Here is a 23,273-nt window from a genome sequence, read left to right on the forward strand (position 1 = left end):
TCTCTACAGGTGCTAAGAGCACCTTTACTATCTAAATGACTTCTTGTCAACACTACACTTGCCAATACCTCACACCTATGCACACGTGTTGGTGTAAGACAGTTTTCATTCAGTATTTGTGCAACAGAAATGTAGCAAGCAACACTTTGCTTAAGTGTTTCTGAAAAAAAAATCATTGTAATATCCACATATTTTTTATTTAAAGGTGCTTATTATGCATTTATGTTTAAATGCTACAGTTACATAGGCCCAAAACTGTAGAGTAAATATTTAAATTGATAGGTATAGATTGGATGACTTTGCAAAGGACTTCTGAAGGATACCAAATGCTTTAATTCTAGTCAACTTCTATGCCCAAATACTATAATTTCTTAATGCATTAATTCAGCCAGACAATTTAAATACATATTTGCAACCTTAAAGAGCTAGTAGTAAGATTAATCTTAATGTACTTTTCATTCAAATGCATTGACTAGTAATGCCAGACAGAATGGTTTTAAGCTTTAGATTTAATTTAACCAATATACTTTAGTTTGATCTCCGTGAAACTGACTCTTTAATGTTTAGATTAGGTCTCAGTAAAATTATATAGCATTTAGGAAAGAAAATACAACTCATTAATCCAAACCCCGAGGAAAGAACTGCAAATATTTCAACAGTAACAACATATTTTCCTTTGGTGCTCAAGTATGCTGGTATGAATGTCAGCCAAACACTGACAAAGATCAACATGCTAAATGTGATGAATTTTGCCTCATTATATCTGTCTGGTAATTTCCGTACTAAAAATGCAGCCACAAGACATACACTTGACAACAGACCGAGGTATCCCAGCATGAGATAAAACATGGTGATTGAACCTTCATTGCACTCTATGATTATTTTATCATTAAACAAGTTCATGTTTTCTTCTGGGAAAGGTGGTGAAAGTCCAAGCCAGACTGTGCAAATAATGACCTGTAGACCAGAACAAAAACAGCCAATAAAACTTGGTGTCCTAGAGCCAAACCACTTCTGTTGCAAACCTCCTGGCCTTGTTGCACCAAAAACAATAACTACAGTGATGGTTTTTGCAAAGATGAAAGAGACGCAAACAGAAAATGTAACACCAAATGCAGCCTGTCGAAGTAAGCAGCTTGCAGTACTTGGTTTTCCAATAAACATCAGGGAGCAGAGGAAGCAAAGAATAAGAGCAACCAGGAGGAAGTAGCTGAGACTGCGATTGTTTGCCTTCACTATCGGTGTATCACGATATTTAATAAAAGTCATTAGTACAAATGTAGGGATGGCAGAAAGAATAATAGCCAGACCAGTCAATGCTGTGCCTAGTGGGTCATCAAAGGACAGGTACTCTACAGCCTTCAGCTTGCAAATGATCTTCTTCTCATCTGGCCAGGAATCATCTGGACAATTAATACAGGAATCAGTATCTGAAGGAGGAAAATCATTTATAATAATGAAAGATAAGTATATAAGCACCATAACTAAAAGCATCGCTAGTTTATAAAATCTCTGTTTCACCACTTGCTGGATAATGAGAGCTTGTGAAAAGAAGTCTAATCATGGAGGTTACCCAATAAGTCAGTAGATCTGTTAATTGTGTTTCTGATATCTAGTACTCGTGATAAGCTAAGAATTCCTCTGTGGCACTTGTCTGACAATTACTTTTTATTACTGTGAATGTATTTGAGAGTATGTGTATCACAGTATCACTTTCAGAAAACTACAAAATTATTTTATTTAAATGTTAAATGTGTGTATATCTATCTAAATATCTGTATACATACAGATATGTAGATGGATACACACACACACACACACACACACACACACACACACACACACACACACACATATATGTGTATATTGATAGATAAAGATATATACATATGTATATACAGTCGTACACATGGATATAGAAATAATGCATGTATGTGTATGGAGAGAGAATGTGCACTGTCTTGTTGCACATGTCAGACCAAAACAACACCACAGTGTATGAATATGTGTATAAATACCTCTCTAGCTATCTGTCTGTATTTATATATAGAATCTAAATATAGGGTGTGTATCAGCTCATTGACTCATTGAACTACACCTCAATGGAAAAATGCAAACAAATACATGAACAAGCAAACAAGTTTTAAACATTCTGTGAATCTCTTGTTCATGCAAGTGGGAAGCAATCACTGCCTTAAGCCGGGGTTGTGGGGGGGGGGCGGGGAGTGGCATCCATTAGCATTTTTGTCTCAGATGCAGCATCCATTAAATGCTTTCAAGTCATCAAGTTACAAGTTCAATGTGCTGTCACTCAGTGAACTGAATGACTGTATATGGATGCATAGATAGATAGAAGCTTCACTTAAAGAATTGACATGGGCTTATTTTTAGTTACAACATTCAGCCTACATAGTAAGTCTTGATCTGACTGACAGATCCATTAGCTTAGCAGTTTTGCCTGCTATTCTCTTGTTAGACACTCCATCCTATACAAACCTATTGCTTGCCCCTCCCTCTCTACACTAGTTTCTTTCTACAACCCCACCAGATCTCTTAGAAGGTCTGACCTACAACTCCTTGACATACATAAACCCAACAGAAATATAGGTAAACGTCTGTACAACTACAATGTGTCTCTAGCCTTGAACAAATTTCCTTATTTCATTAGCAACACCTCAAACAATACTCAGTTCAAAAAGCAACTAAAGCTATTCCTCTTAAGCTCACGGAAATTTCCTTGCCAGGAACCTATTTAAACCCTCCCATCCTTCTGATCTTACCTCACATCATTGAACTCACTTCTATCCCCCCTCTAGCAACTTCATGGCTACTAGTCCTTTTAATTTTAAACCATCATTATAGGTAGCTTCACAAAACTAGTAATGTCACTACTAGGTATCCACTGCTTTCTATTAATAACCTTGTATGTAATGTATACTATTTGTTTGTTTCTACTGAAACTCTTAAAGGTCTCAGACTCCTTTCTGCCTCTATCTTGTACTTTGCTTGACTCATCTGTAAATACATACTATATACATTCAAAGATGCCACTTTCTTTCAAAAGTAATTTTCTGAAACTGTATTTTTGTGCTCAGTCTTTTTGTATTGCATTATTCAATTTACTAAGTATAACTTTAGAATTATCATTCTATGTTACTGTGAACTTATGTATGCAAAATCTGGGAGCTTTTCTTCTGGTGTCTCCACTGATAATGGGCTTCTAGCTCAGTTGGACCAACTTGTTTAACAAATGTCAAATAAATAAAATAAAATAAAATATAGCCTTAAGTCAGAGCCATGCAGCAAAGTTGTAGTATGAAGCTACGTTACTGCCTTCTCTTCATTTGTGGGATAAAGTATGAAGGCTCATTACTTAGATTCCATGAGTATGAATGTTTGTGTGTGTGTGTGTGTGTGTGTGTGTGTGTGTGTGTGTGTGTGTGTGTGTGTGTGTGTGTGTGTGTGCATATATATATATATATATATATATACATATATATATATATATGTATATATGCACACACACACACACACACACACACACACACACACACACACACATATATATATATATATATATATATATATATATATATATATATATATATATCAAAGGGATTGATGTCAAAAACTAGAAATCAACACATATATAAAGAGATCCCAGGTTGCTGCCATTTGCCAGTATTTGTCATAGACTTTTGATAGGATATTGGTCTTTGGTGTTGGATGTTGTGATGATGTGAGGTATTGTGGCTGGTCTTTTAGAGAATACTTTTAATGTGTTGAGAGTACATGTGCTTATTTTAGTGGCACCTAGGCCACTCCAAAAGTATGGCTGCTTTGATTACACTCTACCATTTGTGTTAGTATTGATTTTAACTATATAATTGGATACACTTGTAAAAGCCTGAGAGTGATTGATTGTTGGTGGCATGGTTAACTTATAGTCTGGGCAGAAGGGGCACAGCTAATAAATCTGTACAAGCCTTTTCCAGGTGTATGTGTGTGTGAAAATCAAATACCAGGTGTGAGTGTGTCCGCTAATTATGAAATTATGCTTGATGCAGAGAACTACATCTTAAAATACTTTGTAAATCCATTCCTTTTCTTAGTGACCATCTCTCACCAGTGTCAGTGGTGAGGACTGAGGCTCCTTGATTACTGGCCTGGGCTATAGAGGCTGTCACATATTGGTGGCAGACTGGTGGTATATTTATTGAACTTCAGTAGCCTGTGGGCAGTTGTCACTGAAGGTGCATGTACTCTCAACAGCCACAAGGTAAACATTCAGATGTTCATTTTCACAACAGTTTTATTTAGTTTGGTTAGTTTAGTTTAGTCAGGGAAAGCAGGCAAAGATATTAGTAGAAGATTATGGAAAGCTGACAAAGAACAAGTTGGCCAAGGTTTGCAAAGCCTAAGGACTGGTGCATGCTAACCAGACAAAAAATGAAATGATTTCAGCCTTAATCACAGCTGCAGTGCTGACCAGGAAGCATACCTCTCAACTGCACCAAATTCCTCGTATTTACCGGTTTTGAGGTCAAAATAATGTGGTGCCATGAATTCCCAAGTGGCCCCTTTAATTTCCAAATTTCCCCATTTTTTTCTTGATGAATTGTTAGCTGATGTCATCACATGCAGGGAGTGCGCAATGACATCAGCTTCGTGAGCAGGCTGCCAGCATGTCAGAAAATGGCTGCGGGCTTGAGGGGTGTGTACTACTGTGTTTCTGTACATCTTTACCAAGCAACACGTGTTGCAGGCAAGCTGTTCATGGTTCATTAATCTAGTAGTAATATCTAGTTTAAGTGCAGAGAGACAGTGCACGTAGTCCAGCACCAGTACAGCAGCAGTCGTTGGACTAGGACTGGTCTCTCTTTCAAATTCAGTGATGAGAAAATATATCACCACCAGACCCAGTTCTTCCCCTGGCTCATTCAGGTAAAACAAAGAATTAAGAAAAAAGAAATGCAGCTGTTAGTTTTTTTTTTGTTTTCGTTTTTTTGCGGTTGAGTCTTTGAGTGCTGTGAGAATTGAGATTTGATACAGAGTGACTATTACAAATTGAAAAAGCAGATGAGACAAGGCAGCAATGTATCTTTACCAACTTTAAGCTATACCAGCGCCAGCTAGCATTTTTTTTTTTTCAGTTGCTTGGTGTTGTGCTTCTAGTTCAAGTGATGATGAGCAGTTTTTGTGATTGTGAAACTTCAGTTGACTTGTACGTGCTGTTTTGCACATTATTGGTGCATACATGGTCTTTTTTGCAGTTTACACTCGTACTTCAATTGGACTTAATGTTCTAACATTATTATATTTGAAAATAAATTTCAAACTACTGTTTATGCAACTTTATTATGGAAAGCAAAAAAGAGTTAAGTGCTTTTGTTCCTTACATTTACAAATGGAACTTCTTCAGAACAATTTCCTTTTGTAAGTATAAGGATTGAATGAAAGCACTTAACACTTTTTTGTTTTCTGTAATAAAGTTGTATAAACAGCAGTTTTAAGTTTATTTCCAAATATAAGAACGTTAGAACATTAAGTCCAATTGGAGTATGCCCTGAGGTGTTTGCGGTTATCTAGACTAATTTTTCATTCCTGTGGATAGTTTACACTTGTCTTTCTTGGTTGGTTCGGTGCCTTGGTGGCACTGTTGTTGCATTAGCACTATAATTTTCCCTGCAAACTCGCAGAGTTAGGCTTGCTCGAGGAATGGATCATGGATCCGATTGCTGGGGCTCAGATTTAGCTTGTACTACACAGACAGAACACTGGTCATTGTTTCACTGAAGCCCAGCAGTTACATTAAGTACATTACTTTAACAGGAATCAGCCTTAATAGTGACTGAGTCATCATTATTTGAGACAAAAATGTTCCCGATTTTAAATATTACACAGCTGCTGAGTTGAAGACGCACACTGTCTAGGAAATATGTCTGTGGGAACTTCTGACACTGCTCCCTTGATCATAGTTTTTTTGGTATTGTTGGCTAATCTGTTCTGCACTCAAGAGACACAGGGCAAGGGCAACACAAGACAAAACCAAAACAAAATTCTAAATATCACACTATCCAAGGCAGAGGTATGCAAAATGCTTAAGTAAAGGTGTATAAACAGAGAGAGACTACATTAAAGTTTAGTTTACATTGGGAATTAAGGAGAAACTGATCAACACTGAGCCTGGGAGAAATGTTTCATTTTGGTGCTTTTGCATACTTGAAACTACTGAAGGGGATTATGCATTTGGCTTTTTGCTATGGGCCCGTTTCTCATAAAATTGTATTTTTTATTTGGTTGTCATTTTTATTTCATTTTAACTTTGAGAGCTGTGACTGAGTTTACTTTGCATTAATTCAGTAGTTAGTTAATCTTTAGTTAAACATTTGATTTGTATTTATTTCAGTTTTATTTTATACCAGTTTAGAAGCCAGACCTTATTTAATCTGTATTTATTTAAATTTTGTAGTAGTCATTAGAAAGAATTAATTTAATTGTAATGTTTACACATATTGCATTTATTTTAATTTTATATGTGCGGTAGACTAGTACTGGTTAATTTTATTTTTATATAAGATAATTGTATTTTAGTTTTAGAAAATTTCAAAGTTTTATATACAAGTTCAGATGTTAATATAAATAAAACAGTTTTGTTCTGGTTATATTTTGTGCTATTTAATATTAGTGCAGAAGGCTGAAGAGCAGTTAATTTTATTTTTATAAAAGAAAATTGTATTTTAGTTTTCTACAAGTTCAAATATTAATATAAAAACACAATTGTTCTGCTTATTTTGTGTTTCATGATTATATTTTGTATGTTCTTCCGAAATCTTATTTTGGAGTCAAATCATTGTGTTGGATCCAGTGTCGGAAGTTTTAAAGTCCCCGATCTTTAAGTCAGTGGCTTCTTCAGCTCTTTCGACCTGTTCATCCGGTACCCTTTCCGACATTGATGTGGACCGTGTGGTGCAGAGACTTTTGGTTAACCTGGCCCTGGCCAAATTGCTTTCAGCTTCAACCCAGTTGGCTTCAAAGCCTACAACCCCCCCCCCACCATGATTTCTGCTCCTCCTTTGAGGCCAGCTGAGCTTTCGGACCTGGAAAGAGAGGATCTGATAGAGGTGGAACCCTCTGAGCTGAGGCCTGTTCCAGTGTCCTCGGCCCCATCGACCTTGACTTCTCCAGTTCCGATCGAAGAGTCTCGGAGCTGACACTCTCTCGCTGGTTCCGAGGGAGAGAGTCGAACCGATGCTTCAGTTCTGACTCTCCATCTTGGGGCTTCAGCGCGGATCAGCTCAGTTCCGTCCTCTGATTCAGAGCCTGTGGTCTCGGCCCCTGGGATGTTGCCATCTTCTTTGGAACTGGCGGACTCCTTGGGTGAGGAAACTGGTGCCTTCGATGCTATGAGGAGGGTTATGTCTGCTAAGACCCTTACCTTTTCGGATCTTTCCTCTTCCTCCCCTAAAGGGTCGCATTCTGTCCGTACACCACAGATCTCCACCAAGCATCAAGGCCCAGAGCCTCAGGTAACTCATTGGGTGACCCCTGCTTGACTAAGACTTCACCAGACACCCCCACTGATGAAGTCCCCCAAAAAAGACTGCGCAAGAGGAGACACCGACTTAGAGGAATCAGAAGGGTCCCCAATGTCCTCCTCTGAGGATGTCTCATTTGCAGACATCCTGGAAATATTAAGGCAGAGGGGTGACTGGCAGTCCCTTACCCCAACTGAGGATGAGTCAGTGCTCCTGAAGGCCTTTGAGTCTCAACCTTCCACCTCCTGGGTTACTCTGCCCTTTGATGAATTAATGGACTTGGTCGCTCGAAGGCCATGGGAGTCTCCTGATTCCATGTAACTGGTCCCTCGGAGGCCCAACAAATTTATCACCTCCCCTCAAGACAGGTCTTTTCTTATGAAGGGAGTCCCCCATTGATGAATTGGTGGTGGCGGCGGCCACCAAGAAAGAGATGTCAGAAACCTTTTTCTGTTCATACTCCTAATAAAGACTCTAGGACTATGGACAGATACAGGAAACGCATCTTTAGTTCTGCGACGTTTGCAATGAGATCGCTCAACTATTTGACCCACTTTACCCGTCTTCAACGAGATCTCCTCAAAGAGCTTGGAGATACTCTACAGGGCAATATAGATGATGCTGTTTCGGAGAAAGCAACAGCACAGCTTAACACCCTTAATTCCATTGTGAGCTCATCCATGCAACTTATTTCTTATGCAGCCGATGGATCGAGCCGGGCAGCAGGTTCAGCGATAGCTCTGTGGAGACAATCCTGGATGCACTTATGCTCCTTTGTGGAAGCCAGAAAGTCTTCCTTTGTTAATACCCCATTTGATGGCTTTTCCTTGTTTGGGCCTAAAGTCAAGGAGACACTCACTAGGTGTGAGCAGGAAGGAAAGCCTCTATCTGCCATAGGAGTCCGTTTTTCCACCCCCACTAGACCATACCCCAAAGGGCAGAAAGGTGGAAAAATGTGGTTCTGGATGTCCCAAGGAGCTTTCCAGAACACACATAGTGAACCCCCCTCCAGGGGCAGAGGAGGGGGGGTATAATGGTAGATGCCACAAAGACAGCAGAGGGGTTCCGCAGAACCAGGTGATAGGGAGCAGTTCCTTGGCAAGCCCTATCAGTGCTCCTGAGAGGAGGCATGACCATACTGCTCTGGAGGCAGTTGGGGGTTGCTTAGCTTTATACCTAGATGCCTGGCTAGGAATTACATCAGATTCTTGGGTAAAAAGCATAATTACCAGAGGTTATATCAACTAATTTGCGCCAGAGATTAAACAGCTATATACCCAAGCAGAGCTCCACGTGGTCCTGCAGAGGGGTCCTGGCAACAGAGAACTGAAAGAAGCGACCACTTTCCAGATTTAAGTATTTTTTGGCTTTTTTTATCTGCATTGTCCTCTCTGGCTTTCATTTAACTAGATATAACTGTTTTTGTGTCTATCTGCTGATTTCTGAAGTATCTGCACTTAAAAGTAGCATTTTGGTCGACTCTGGTCGATTAATACTGTTTTTTTGTTAATTTAACTGCTGAGGCTGCCCACTAAATTGTGCTAGCCTGTGTAAATCGATTTTACTGTTTGCTTAATTGCATTTCTGTGTGCTTTCCTGAAAAAAAAAAAAAAAAAAAATACTCCTTGTTTTCCCGCCTTTGCTCGACTAGTTAAGACCAGTATACAGGCTTTGCTGTATTCTGGGCTGTGTGTAGTTCCTGTGTTGGCCATTGCCTTACTTGTATAGAAGGAAGTTTCTGAGCTCACCAGTGGGAGTGGGGAGCCTTGAGCAGCCTATCTGTCCCTGGGGGAAGTGACCTCAGCACTTGAGCTGTAAATCATTGGTTGCTTTGGACCATTTCTAGTTCTTTTCAAGTTCCCTGTATAAAAATCCGCCTCAGGGCATTTTTTCTGGCTATATACCCAAGCAGAGCTCCACGTGGTCCTGCAGAGGGGTCCTGGCAACAGAGAACTGAAAGAAGCGACCACTTTCCAGATTTAAGTATTTTTTGGCTTTTTTTATCTGCATTGTCCTCTCTGGCTTTCATTTAACTAGATATAACTGTTTTTGTGTCTATCTGCTGATTTCTGAAGTATCTGCACTTAAAAGTAGCATTTTGGTCGACTCTGGTCGATTAATACTGTTTTGTTAATTTAACTGCTGAGGCTGCCCACTAAAGTGTGCTAGCCTGTGTAAATCGATTTTACTGTTTGCTTAATTGCATTTCTGTGTGCTTTCCTGAAAAACAAACAAAAAAAAATACTCCTTGTTTTCCCGCCTTTGCTTGACTAGTTAAGACCAGTATACAGGCTTTGCTGTATTCTGGGCTGTGTGTAGTTCCTGTGTTGGCCATTGCCTTACTTGGATAGAAGGAAGTTTCTGAGCTCACCAGTGGGAGTGGGGAGCCTTGAGCAGCCTATCTGTCCCTGAAGGGAAGTGACCTCAGCACTTGAGCTGTAAATCATTGGTTGCTTTGGACCATTTCTAGCTCTTTTCAAGTTCCCTGTATAAAAATCCACCTCAGGGCGTTTTTTTCTAGCTATATACCCAAGCAGAGCTCCACGTGGTCCTGCAGAGGGGTCCTGGCAACAGAGAACTGAAAGAAGCGACCACTTTCCAGATTTAAGTATTTTTTGGCTTTTTTATCTGCATTGTCCTCTCTGGCTTTCATTTAACTAGATATAATTGTTTTTGTGTCTATCTGCTGATTTCTGAAGTATCTGCACTTAAAAGTAGCATTTTGGTCAACTCTGGTCGATTAATACTGTTTTTTTGTTAATTTAACTGCTGAGGCTGCCCACTAAAGTGTGCTAGCCTGTGTAAATCGATTTTACTGTTTGCTTAATTGCATTTCTGTGTGCTTTCCTGAAAAACAAAAACAAAAAAAAATACTCCTTGTTTTCCGCCTTTGCTTTCGACTAGTTAAGACCAGTATACAGGCTTTGCTGTATTCTGGGCTGTGTGTAGTTCCTGTGTTGGCCATTGCCTTACTTGGATAGAAGGAAGTTTCTGAGCTCACCAGTGGGAGTGGGGAGCCTTGAGCAGCCTATTTGTCCCTGGGGGAAGTGACCTCAGCACTTGAGCTGTAAATCATTGGTTGCTTTGGACCATTTCTAGCTCTTTTCAAGTTCCCTGTATAAAAATCCGCCTCAGGGCGTTTTTGTGATTGGCGCATAAGCGCAGCGGTTATACAGGTTTAAACTATTTCTGGCTCCGCCAAGTCTGCTCTTCAATTTTTCCCTTAGAAGCTCTACTCAGTCTATTTAGCTGTATATATTAGCACTTGTTTTCGGAACTTCTATCTTTAGCAAGCACTCATAATAAAATAAGCACTCTTACCCTAAAGTAAGCACTACAGGCATCCACTACCCCCTGTGAATACCCACTTCCCTTAAAGGCACAGCACTCCTTATAATATTCTAGTATGTCGAGTGGTAGACCACTAGTATCCTTTCTTGTTCAGCTGGTTAATCTGGGAATCTTAAGACAATGTTACAATTGTCTCATGTACACAGACAACCCTCTCCTCCTTCCTACTAACACATATACTTGTGAGAGATGCAACTATATAGCCAGACTGGAGGCTGAACTCTCTCAACTCAGGACTGGCAAGATCAGACAGGAGGAGAAGGTACCCACACCCAAAGCAAAACCGGTCACACATAAAACCACCACTACTACAAACCAAACACATAAGAACACAAAGACATACTCGGAGGATCTTATAAAAAACTTACCAAAACAACAGAGGCCTCCAAAGCAGACACCCAGAAATACACCCCCACAAAACGCAACACCTACAACACATACCTCAAGCAACAGGTGTGTCACACAATCACAGCCCCTAAGGCAAAATACTATGCCAGAGACATTAGTAATATGTGACTCTATAGTCAGACACACCGACGTTCCACTTACCAGGCTGAATAAGGAGAGGGTAACGGTGAGCTGCCTATTGGGAGCAAGGATCCGCCACATTACACACGCACTCAGGTCACTCCAAAGCAAGTACAAGTATGATGCAGTCATTGTCCATGCTGGTGTGAATGACCTGAGACGTACCTCCCTGGACTACATGAAAAGAGACATTGAGGAGCTCTCCGATTATGTAGCCCAGACTGGTATGACCCTGACCCTGAGCAGCATCCTGCCTTCACCAAGAATGATGACTCAGTACAAAGACAAAATGATCAGTTTTAACAATTGGCTTAATCACTGGTGTCATTCTAGGGGGATCCAATGTCTGTCAGCCTGGGATGACATGCTGGACAGGCCACGTTGCTTCGCAAGGGATGGCTTGCACCTGTCACCACTGGGCTTCCGGATACTGGCCAAGGCTTTTGCCACCCCCATAGTGCCTTTTTTAGGCAATGCTCAAAAGACAAATCAACCTCCATAAAAAACAAAAATGGAAAAAAAATTAAGGGTAATGCTGCTCAACGCCAGAAGTCTAAATCTCAAGATGCAGGCACTCGAAGCACTTCTCAGTATGGAGAACATCGATGTCTGTGCAGTAACTGAAACCTGGTCCAAGGCTCCTGAGAGCACTCCAGCGCTACCAGGCTATACCTCATATCATGCGTTTCGGCCTCAAGTTCCAGGCCGAACCACAAAGGGAGGGGGAGTGTCCATTTTCATAAAGGACACCAACACCTCTCGATTGGTGGCTACCCATGAAGCATTAGAAACCATACAAGTTTTACTCACCATAGGCAAAACTGCCATACAACTGGTCGCATGTTATAGAACACCCTCCCAATCCCAGGAATCCCATCAAGCATTCCTGAAAACACTGGAGGATATGAATGTCACACCAAACACCATCATATTGGGTGACTTCAACTACCCCAACATAGACTGGGCCCACTATTGTAGCCCTAACACCCTAGCCCAAAGATTCCTGGAATTCATTAACTCAAATGCTATGGAGCAACTGGTCACTTCTCCTACGAGGAGAGATGATATACTTGACCTGATTATCACAAACATGGGGTCCAAATGCTCCACACTGGATATAAACCCCTCACTAGTAAGATCTGATCATAAACTGATCACGTTGGATGTACATATCCCACCCCCACCCCCAGAACAAAAGACTACAGTGAAAAACTTTTCAAAAGCTGACTTTGCGCTCCTTAAGTCAGAAATGATATCCTTTAAGCCTACTGGGTTAATGGAAACCACATCCCAAAATGCTGAATCCTTCACAATAGCCTTCTACGGACATCTCCAAGAATGCATGGATCAAGCAATCCCAACTAAAACCAAGACCCTCTCCACCAAGGAAAACGCCCGGTTTGGTGGACCCGGCTATAAACAAACTGTACAACAAAGAAGGAAGCTACTGCAGGACAAAGCCAAATCCCACAAGGGAAAGGCTTCCCTGATCAGCACAAGTAAAAAACTACGTTCTCTCATAAAAACATCTAAAGCAAACTTTGAGAAAAAGATTGCCAAGGATACCAAAGACAATCACAAGGCCTTCTTCAATTATGTCAGAACCCTGGGAGGAAATTCTCAGATATGCTCTGAGTTAGTACACAACGACAAAAAATTCACTGACCCTACCGACATTGCCAATATTCTGGCAGATAGGTTCAGTGCAAATTTCTCCCCTCCCTCACCCCTAAAGATGAAGTAATTATCCCTGCTGAATGTAACCTACCTGTCATCACAGACATACAGGTGAAATCAGCACTCAACAAAGCAAAAAACACAGCATCTATGGGACCCGATGGTATCCGCGGTTGCGTGTTACGTGAACTTCAAGATGAACTAAACCCGCACCTAAGAACGCTATTCAATCTTAGCCTCACTACAGGATATGTACCTGAACACTGGCGCACAGCAACAGTGGTCCCACTCCACAAAGGGGGAAATTCTACTGACCCTGGTAACTACCGCCCCATAAGTTTGACCAGCCTGGTCTGCAAGGCTATGGAAAGAATCATCATGGAACTCATAAATGGCGACACTGGGGATCTGCAGACCCTTGATCCCACCCAGTTCGGTTTTGTAAAAGGCAGATCCTGCCTCTTAAACCTGGTTGACTTCTTCGAGACAGTCACTAGTGCCATCGATGAGGGCAAGGCTGGCCACACTGCCTACTTGGACTTGGCTAAAGCCTTTGACACGATACCACACTCTGGCATCATAGACAAGCTCAGCAGCCTAAATGTAAATCTATATGTCACAAGATGGGTAGCAAACTGGCTAAAAAACAGAACCCATAAGGTCAAAATTGCTGGAGCCATGTCAGACTCAAAACCAGTCACGAGTGGTGTCCCACAGGGATCAGTCTTGGGACCACTCTTATTTGGCATTTACTTCTCAGATGTGAAAGCAAATATGGGAGGATTATGGCTGACAAAGTTTGCAGATGACTGCAAACTGGGTGCCATAGTTGACTCACCTGCTGACACACACATCCTACAGAAAGGTCTCACTGAAACGGACAACTGGTGCCGGAATCATGGCCTCAAACTTAACGCCAAAAAATGTATAGTCATCCCTTTGGGAAAAACAAAGTACCCACAAATTATCACATAGACAATAACCCACTGAATACGGAAGAAGTAATCAGAGACCTGGGGACTCAAGTCGATAGTGACCTCTCCTTTGACAACCATGTTGCCAAAGTGGTCAGAAAGACATTCTACCTTGCCCATCTCATCATGAAGGGATTCTCATCCAGATCAAAGGAGGTCATTGTACCTCTATATTCCTCCCTTGTCAGGCCCATGATTGAATATAATGCTCCATTTGGGATGTATCTCACCCGGCACATGCAACAACTGGAAAGACCCCAGAAGTACCTCACCAAGAGGATCATAGGTCTCAAACATGTGCCTTATCCAGCTAGATTAAAGAAACTCCAGCTCTATTCAGTAGCATACCGCCTGCTCAGAGGTGATTTGTGCCTAACATATAGGGCCATGTCCAACCAAGAACTGATGGACATGCTCCATCTCAAAAATCCAAATCCACCAGAACCACCTTGAGCTAAAGATTTCAACCTCTGCACAAATATGAATAGGACATGCTGGAGGGATAGATTCATAACACAGAGGTTACCCATACTCTGGAACAAAATCCCAGTTCATGTGAGACAGAGCCCTTCATTGGCACTGTTCAAGAAAAATCTCGATGCATGGATGGGAGATCGCAAGTTTACCCCGGGAGTCACCTCAGTGTCACTACTAGACAGAGGTATAGTTTACTAAATAATGGGGTCCCACATGTGTCACTACTAGAGAGGCGCAACTATATAATATGGGGTGGCGGAAGCCACATCACTGTTGGCTAGGCTTATAAATGCCCCCGGGCAGATAGCCTAGTACACTACTATGAAACTATGAAACTATCAACCTGTGTTCCAGGTTGGGCATAACCTTACATTTAGAAAAATCTGCTTTATTGCCATAGCAACATATTTCCATTTTAGGAGCAGATCTAGACACCACCAACTCCCTGGTCAGACTGCCTCAAGAAAGAGTAATATCTTTGCAAAGTCAAGTGTTCCATTTGTTAATGGAAAGGAGAGTTCCGGCATTCCAGGTTCTGAAGCTGTTAGGCACCATGGCAGCTACTCTCATAGTGGTTCCTCTGGGACGAATGCACATGAGGATACTCCAATGGCTACTATTCACACAGTGGTCTTATCAACAGCTTCCAATGTCACACAAGATTATTCTGACAAATGCTTGCAAAAAGGACCTTCTTTGGTGGCTGAACAGCCACCAAGTTACTGTAGGTCGCCCATTTGTACTTCCCCCCTCCCACAGCCACAGTGACCATGGCTGCTTCCCTGATAGGTTGGGGGGGCTATTTCAGGGAAGAACTGTCCAAGGCACTTGGTCAGACATGGAATCTCATTTGCACATCAAAGTTTTAGAGTTGGGAGTGGTGTTTCTAGCATTGCAACACTTTCACAACTCTCTACCTTGAGAGACGATTGCAATACAAACAGACAGCATGTTGGTAGTCTGGTACATCAACAAGCAAGGGGGAACCAAGTCTTACCCCTTATGCCAAGAGGCCCTGAGACTTTGGCAGTGGGCTGTATCCACCGGGCACTTTCTGATAGCAATGCACATACCCAGGTCATCCAACGTGATAGCGGACAAACTGAACAGAGCCATTCTGTTGCCCCACGAGTGGTCCCTCAAAGAACGAGTGGCGGAAAGGATATTCCACAGATGGGGCCAGCCTTGATATGACCTTTTTGCATCCGCGATGAATGCCAAATGCAGAAGCTACTTTGCCCTGTACCCCCCCACCAGGGCACAGCCCAAGGAACTCACTTGTACATGATTGGCCCTTGGGTCTCCTATATGCCTTCCCTCCAATCCCTCTGATTCATGGATTCTTACAGGAAGCCAAAAGCCTGGGAAGGACAGTTACTCTAATAGCCCCTTTTTGGCCTCAGCAGATATGGTTCCCCTTCCTACAGCAATACCAAGACCTTCTGACTCATTTGTTGGGAATTCTTCATCCCTCTCTTGTCTCCCTCAGACTGACAGCTTAGCTGCTTCACTTCCCAACCTAGCCAGGTCACATGATTTGTCTCCAGCGGTTCAACATATTTTAGTTTCCTCTCACAAAGTCTCCAACAGGAAACTTTATAACAGCAGATTGAGGCGATTTGTTCATTGGGCTTCTCAGCATGGTATTGATCCCTATGTTGGCCCTGTTCATAGTATTCTGGAATTCTTGTCTTTGCTCTTTCACGATAGTGCTGCAGCTTCTACGATAAGAGTTCAATTAGCTGCCATATCTAACTTCCAGGTGGGATTCAGTGGCTCAAACATTATGTCCCACAGATTATGTAAAGCCTTTTTGAAAGGGATTCATCACCTTAGGCCACCTATCAGGCATCCTGTTACTCTTTAGAATCTGAATTTGGTGCTATCTCAATTCATTCTTCCACCTTTTGAGCCTGCATCATCTTGTCCTTTGAAGTTTCTTTCTTGGAAGATAATTTTCCTAGTGGCTATTACTTTGGCTCATAGAGTTTTTGAACTACAAGCACTTTCTATCAGGCCCCCATATCTAGTCTTTCAGCCCAACAGAGTGTCTTTAAGAACAAATCCTACCTTTCTTCCTAAGGTCTGCTCCGAGGCAAATTTGAACCAGTCTGTTGACCTTCCTACTTTTTTCAGACATCATGCTAATAGAATGGAGTACATGTTACATATGCTTGATGTTCACAGACAATTGAGGTTTTACTTGGACAGAACAAAAGAATTTAGGAGATCTGATCAACTATTTATTTCCTATGCAGACAATAAGAAAGGTTTGTCGGTATCCAAAGTTACATTGTCCAAATGGATTGCTGACTGTATAAAATTGGTATATTCTTCAGCTAAACAACCTTCAGGATGTGAGGTGAAAGCTCATTCTACCAGGGCTGTTTCTACATCTTTAGCCCACACAGCCCATCTACCTTTGGACACCATTTGTGCAGCTGCTACTTGGTCCAAACCTCATATGTTTATGACTCATTACAAAGTGGACAGGGCCTCCAGGGACAGAGCTTCCTTTGGTTCCACTATTCTGAGGAATATACTCCCATGAGCCGCACTGGATTAGGGTGCTTGGGACACTACCCACGTATAAAGAATAAACGGCGAGATTGAACAACTTCACATAAAGAAGTTATGTTCTTACCATAATGTTCCATGTGAGTTGTTCATCTCGCCTTTGTTCTTACACTCCCTCCCACCTTCCCCCTCCAGGTTATGGAAGAACAGGTATGACTGGTGGTCTGGTTGGTCTTGCTAATGTCCTTCTTTCCAACCAGATTATTGTTTAGCTATTGTAAATAGTTATGTACTTTGTACATTGTTTATAATTGGTTGCTTAGTGTGTTTTTTTCTTGCTGGTTCAGCAGATTAGATCTGGGGTTGGTAGGAGAGCATCATGGGATAGAGACTGTGCCTCGAACTAACTCGAATATGTTGAGCTTGGAAAGCAGCTGACTCGGAGCTGATGGAACAGCTCTGAACCTACGTGTAAAGAGCAAAGGCGAGATGAACAACTCATATCGAATGTTATGGTAAGAACATAACTTCTTTTTTCCATAGGTGGCTGTAGGTGTCAGTTCACCACTTTTGAAAGACTGGCAGACCTTTTAGTGAGGGAACATGCCCTTCTTTGCCTGAGGACAGGAGAATCTGGTTGGTAGACTGGGAGTGTAACTCTGCAGATAAATTGGCGAGAAAAAGAGGATCTCTACTTAGCAAACAAGGCATCACTGCACAAAAAGGGGATAAATCACCTCAACTGAGTCTATAAATTACAAGGGAAGCCACTAGTTCAGGTACATGGTCAGGATCAGATGTTTTAAATTTAACCAGAGGGGCCATGTAGCATACAAATATCCACTGAAGCAAGGTGGGGAACAAAAGGTGATGGAGCCATCAGGTGGGAATAACAGCATGCCAGTAGTGAGTTGTCTGGAGACAACAGGGGTACCAAACTATCACCTGAGTTTGTGTCCTATCATAGTAGATGGAAGGCATGCCACTGCTAAGAGAGATACAATCTCTGACATAGCCATTGTAAAGCTTGCAGTAGTTAAAATGGAGCAGTACTTGCTTGCACAGTCCACTCCTATCAGAGCTTTTGGATGGATCACATTCCAAATTCTTTTGGCTAGGGTTCACCTTGACTGGGAGGGTGAAAAAGCAAGAAAACAGGTAACTGTATTTGAGGATATTCCTGAAGATTTCTTGATAGGGAATGATTTTGATAATGCGGTATCTTGTGTGCATGCAGTCACATGCACTCTGGCTTGGAAACAGGCATGTATGTCTGGTAGGCTGGGGGGGACTCAGACAGACCCCACACTAGAAGCTGGGGCTGGTGATATGGCTGTTTCAGGGAAGGAGCTACCTTACAGCAATGAGCCTGAAAGTGGGCCACAGCTGCTGATATGTACTGATTTTTCTGTGGACAGGGTGACTCCAGGGACAGAGGTGAGTGGTAGTTCCCAGGCTGACATTGAGGCACCACTGTCAGAAGATACTAAGCTTCCTGTGGAATGAGAGCTGGGAATGGTTACAAAGATAGAGTTAAGATAGGGTCTGCTTTTGGATGCTATTTTATGAGGCTTGAGGGAGGTAGCTAAGGAAGCAACTGATGCTCAAGGAAAAGGGAGTCTGTATACTGGAACAAAGGGTTACTGTATAGAGAGTGGACCCCTGAAGGAGGGCTAGAAGGTGAGGTAATTCAGCAGTTGGGAGTGCCCATAGCCTACAATGTGGCACTTCTAGCCATATCCCATGACATTCCTTTTGGAGGTCATATGGGCATAAGGGATACCAAAAGACATGTTATGCAGAACTTCTATTGGCCTGGGGTTGCAAAGGATTTAACATGGCACTGCAGCACCTGTGTGCAGTGCCAAAAGGTAGGCAAGGCAGGGACAAGGTCAAAGCTCCATTGATGCCTTTGACTGTGATTGAGTAGCCATTTCTGAGGGTAGCTATGGATACTGTGGGGCCTCTGAGTATACCAAGTTCCACAGGGAAGATGGTTGTAGTAGATTATGCTACTAGATACCCTGAGGCAGTGGCTATGTCCTCCATCAAGGCAGAGAATGCAGCAAGTGCTTTGTTAGAGATTTTCAGCAGGTTACATTTCCCAAGAGAAATGATGACTGACAGAGATGCCAATTTCATCTTAGATCTGCTGGCTTGTTTGTGCAAGTGTTAAGAGAGGAAGCACCTAAAGACCAACCCTACCATCTCCAGACTAATGGTCTTGTGGGGAGGTTAAACACTACATTAAAGACCATGCTACAGGCATTTGCAGAGCAGTTTAAGAGAGAGTGAGACAAATATTTGCCCCATCAATTGTTTGTATACAGAGAGGTACCCCAGGAATTCACAGGTGTTTTCACCGTTTGAGTTGCTGTATGGGCATAGGGTGAGGGGGCCTATAGATCTGATTCTCAATGAGTGGGTGGGTGACTGTGAATCACACATGGAGTCTGTTGTGGCATACATCCTAAAGCTCAGGACAAGGCTTAGGGAGCTCATGGGCTTGGCCCTGTGAAATCTGGCAGGAGCCCAACAGCAGAAAACATTCTGGCATGAAAGGAATACTTGAGCCTGAGAGTATGCTGTGGGACAACAGTTTATGGTGCTCATTCCTGTCGGACACAATAAGCTGCAGGCAGCTTGGAAGGGACCCTTCAAAGTGGTAAGGAGTGTCAATGATGTTAATTCCATGGTAAATCTTCTAGGCAGGAGGCAGGAGCACAAATTGTACTATATTAACATGATGAAGTTTCAGCATGTCAGGAGGGTCCTGGGCAGACTGACAATTAAGCCCAGTAAGTGGCAGGTGGGTATGGCAGAAGTCTCCTACCTAGGACATAGAGTGGAAAGTGGTAAGATTAGGCTAGAACCTGCCAAAGTGGAAGTTATTTGGGTGTGGCCTGCCCCTGTTACCAAAAATCAGGTGAGGGCATTCTTGGGGATAGCTGGCTGCTATAGAAAGGTTGTTCCCAATTATTGTACAATAGCTGCTCCCATTACAGATTTGACAAGGAAGAGCAGGCCAGATAAGGTAGTGTTGACCTCAGCCTGCAAGTAGGCATTCCAAAAGCATAAAGGGGCTTTGGGAGGACCCCTGTGTTAGTGAGTCCAGATTAGAGCAATTCCAATGCAGATGGACTCTGAAGACAAGGTATAGATTAATGTGTTCACATTCAGGCCCATTTCTCTTAAGTGATGTTTTTTCCAGGGTTACTGGAAAAACTAACTTGCTACAGATCCCCCACAATGCCCCAGGATTCCCACTCCTCTTTTCTTGACGTACTGGAAAATATTAGGGTTCAACCAAATACCCTAATAATGGGTGACTTCAACTACCCCACCATTAACTGGGAAAACTACTCGTGTACCAACTCCTTAGCTCAACACTTTCTGGAATTCATAAAATTCAATGCCTTAGATCAACTTATCCATACCCCCACCAGGGGCAACAATATCCTAGACCTAGTCATTACCAACATGAGTGACCGGTGTTCCACACCTGAAGTCAACTCCTCGTTGGTCCCATCCGACCATAAGCTAATCACCCTTGATATCCACATCCCGCCACCACCCCCCATTAAGGAAACCACAGTAAAAAATGTCTCCAAAGCCAACTTCATGCTTCTTAAGACAGAAGTGGTGAACTTCATGACACCCATGCAGATGGACAATACAGTTACAACTGCTGAATCCTACACAGATGCACTCTATAAGCACTTACATGAGTGCATGGATCATGCGATCCCAAACAGAACCAAGATGCTATCCTCCAAAAAAGGAAGCCAATCTGGTGGTCCCCTTACATAAAGAAACTGTACAACAGAAAGAAGAAACTGTTGCAAAAGAGAGTAAAATCCCAAGAGTGGAGGAGCTCCCTGGTCAGCCTCAGTAAGAAGCTGAGATCCCTTATAAGATCCTCCAAAGCTAGCTATGAAAACAAAATCGCCACTAAATCCAAGGACAATCAAAAAACATTCTATAGCTATGTCAAGAATCTAGATGGCAACAACCAGATCTACTCTGAGTTACAGCACAAAGGCACACAAATTACAGAACCAACTAATATTGCCAACATCCTGGCAGATAGGTTCAGTGCTAACTTTACCCCCCTCTCACCCCCTAAAGGGCTCATATCTATACAGGAAGAATGCAGAGCCTCTGTAATCACAACTACGCAGGTAAAAGCTGCACTATCTAAAGCCAAAAACACAGCATCTATGGGACCGGACAACATCCCAGGCTGCGTTTTACACAAACTTCAGAACGAACTGGCTCCCCACTTAACCACCATGTTCAATAATAGGCTCGTATCAGGCTTTGTGCCCTCTGAATGGTGCACAGCAACAGTTATCCCACTCCACAAAGGGGGAGCCACCACTGATCCCAGGAACTATTGACCTATTAGCCTGACAAGCCTGGTCTGCAAGGCCATGAAATGTATCATCATGGAACTCATAAACAAAGACATTGGTAACCTCCAAACTCTGGATCCCACCCAGTTTGGGTTTGTGAAAGGCAGATCATGCCTCCTGAACCTGATCGACTTCTTTGAGGCAGTCACCAATGCTGTGGATGAGGGTAAGGTGGTTCACACAGCCTATCTTGACCTCGCCAAGGCTTTCAATACCATCCCCCATTCTGGAATTATAGCTAAACTCACTAAACTAGGTATAAATCCCTACATCACAAGATGGGTTGCCAACTGCCTGACTGACAGAACACACACTGTAAAAGTTGAAGACTCCAAATCTGACCTCAAAGCAGTGACAAGTGGAGTACCACAGGGTTCTGTCCTGGGAGCTCTCCTGTTTGATATCTACTTCTCTGAAGTACAGGCTAACATGGAAAGCCTCTGGCTAATGAAGTTCGCAGATGACTGCAAACTAGGAGCCAGTCAAGTCCCCATATGATGTAGACATCCTACAGAAGGGCCTCACTAAGACAGATGCCTGGTGTCACAGCCATGGCCTCAAGCTCAATGCTGAAAAGTGCAGTGTCATCCCCTTTGGTAAAAACTCTGTACCCATGAACTACCACATAGGCAGCAATCTACTTAACACTGAATGCGTGATAAGAGACCTTGGGACTCAGGTGGACAGTAATCTCCCCTTTGATAGTCACATCACCACAATAGTCAGGAAGTCCTTCTACGTGGTGCACCTCATCATAAAAGGATTCTCATCCAGGAAAAAAGAGGTCATTGTTCCCCTCTACTCATCACTCATTAGACCCATTATAGAGTACAACACCCCTTTTGGAATGTACCTCACAAGACATCTGCAGCAGCTGGAAAAGCCACAGAAGTACCTCACAAAGAGGATTACTGGCCTCAAACAATGCCCTACATTGACCACCTCAAAAAACTACAGCTTTACTCCATAGCATATCGCCTACTCTGAGGTGATCTCTGCCTAACATATAAAACTATGTCAAACCCAGAGCTGTTGGACATGCTACACCTAAAGAAAATCCCAATCCCTCTGAGCTACATGCTCTAGGGACCTAAACCTTGTCACCACAATAAACAGGACATGCTGGAGGGATAGATTCCTGTCCCAGAAATTTCCTATACTCTGGAACAAGCTAGCCATCTATGTCAAGTAAAGTTCTTCATTAGCACTCTTCAAGAAAAATCTTGATGAGTGGATGGGAAATAGGAAATACACCCCAAGGATCACTTCTGTGTCTCTGCTGGACAGTAGCACAGGAAAATAACTTTCTTGGGTGGGGTAAGCTATAGAACCTTGCTGGCTAGGCTTACGTAGGCCCTTGGGCTTATAGCCTAGTACCTACCTATGAACCTATGAACCTATGAGTCTTCAAAGGTGTGGAGAAATGTGACAATATGAGGTATTACCATCTGTGCCAGGAAGAATAGGACAGTGCATGTGTGACATATGCCAGCAGAGTTAGCTGGACTTTTGTAGATAATTTGGGTCATTTGGCTATCACACTGACATGTACAAATGCTTGTGTTAAAAATGTATCAACAGTCTTATTATAACTGATTAAACGTATACGTTTAAACAAATAATTCTGCAAGGGAAGAATAGAAGTTTTTGAAAGTGTTCTATAATTTTCAAATACTGCAACAATTCTTAGCAAAGCACCGAGTGTGTTGTATCAGAGTCAGGTGATCAAATGTAATGCTACTCCATAAACAGCACTGAGAGGATGGAACTTACACATCAGCTTGTCTTGTTTTGAT

General features: G+C 42.4%; 1 protein-coding gene across 1 annotated transcript; it reads right to left on the reverse strand.

The window, feature by feature from the left end:
• Nucleotides 1-528: 528 nt before the first annotated feature.
• On the reverse strand, nt 529-1,494 carry LOC122805923 (vomeronasal type-2 receptor 26-like). Its single transcript, XM_044076168.1, has one exon. The coding sequence runs from the start codon at nt 1,492-1,494 to the stop codon at nt 529-531; it is 966 nt and encodes a 321-aa protein (XP_043932103.1).
• Nucleotides 1,495-23,273: the final 21,779 nt, after the last annotated feature.

The sequence above is a fragment of the Protopterus annectens genome, chromosome 7.part0 (assembly GCF_019279795.1).
Source record: "Protopterus annectens isolate FY-2018-M chromosome 7.part0, PAN1.0, whole genome shotgun sequence".
NCBI classification, from domain to species: Eukaryota; Metazoa; Chordata; order Ceratodontiformes; family Protopteridae; genus Protopterus; species Protopterus annectens.

Excerpts from the sequence above, each read along its gene's own strand:
- LOC122805923 (XM_044076168.1), bottom strand. The coding sequence starts at position 1,494 with ATGCTTTTAGTTATGGTGCTTATATACTTATCTTTCATTATTATAAAT.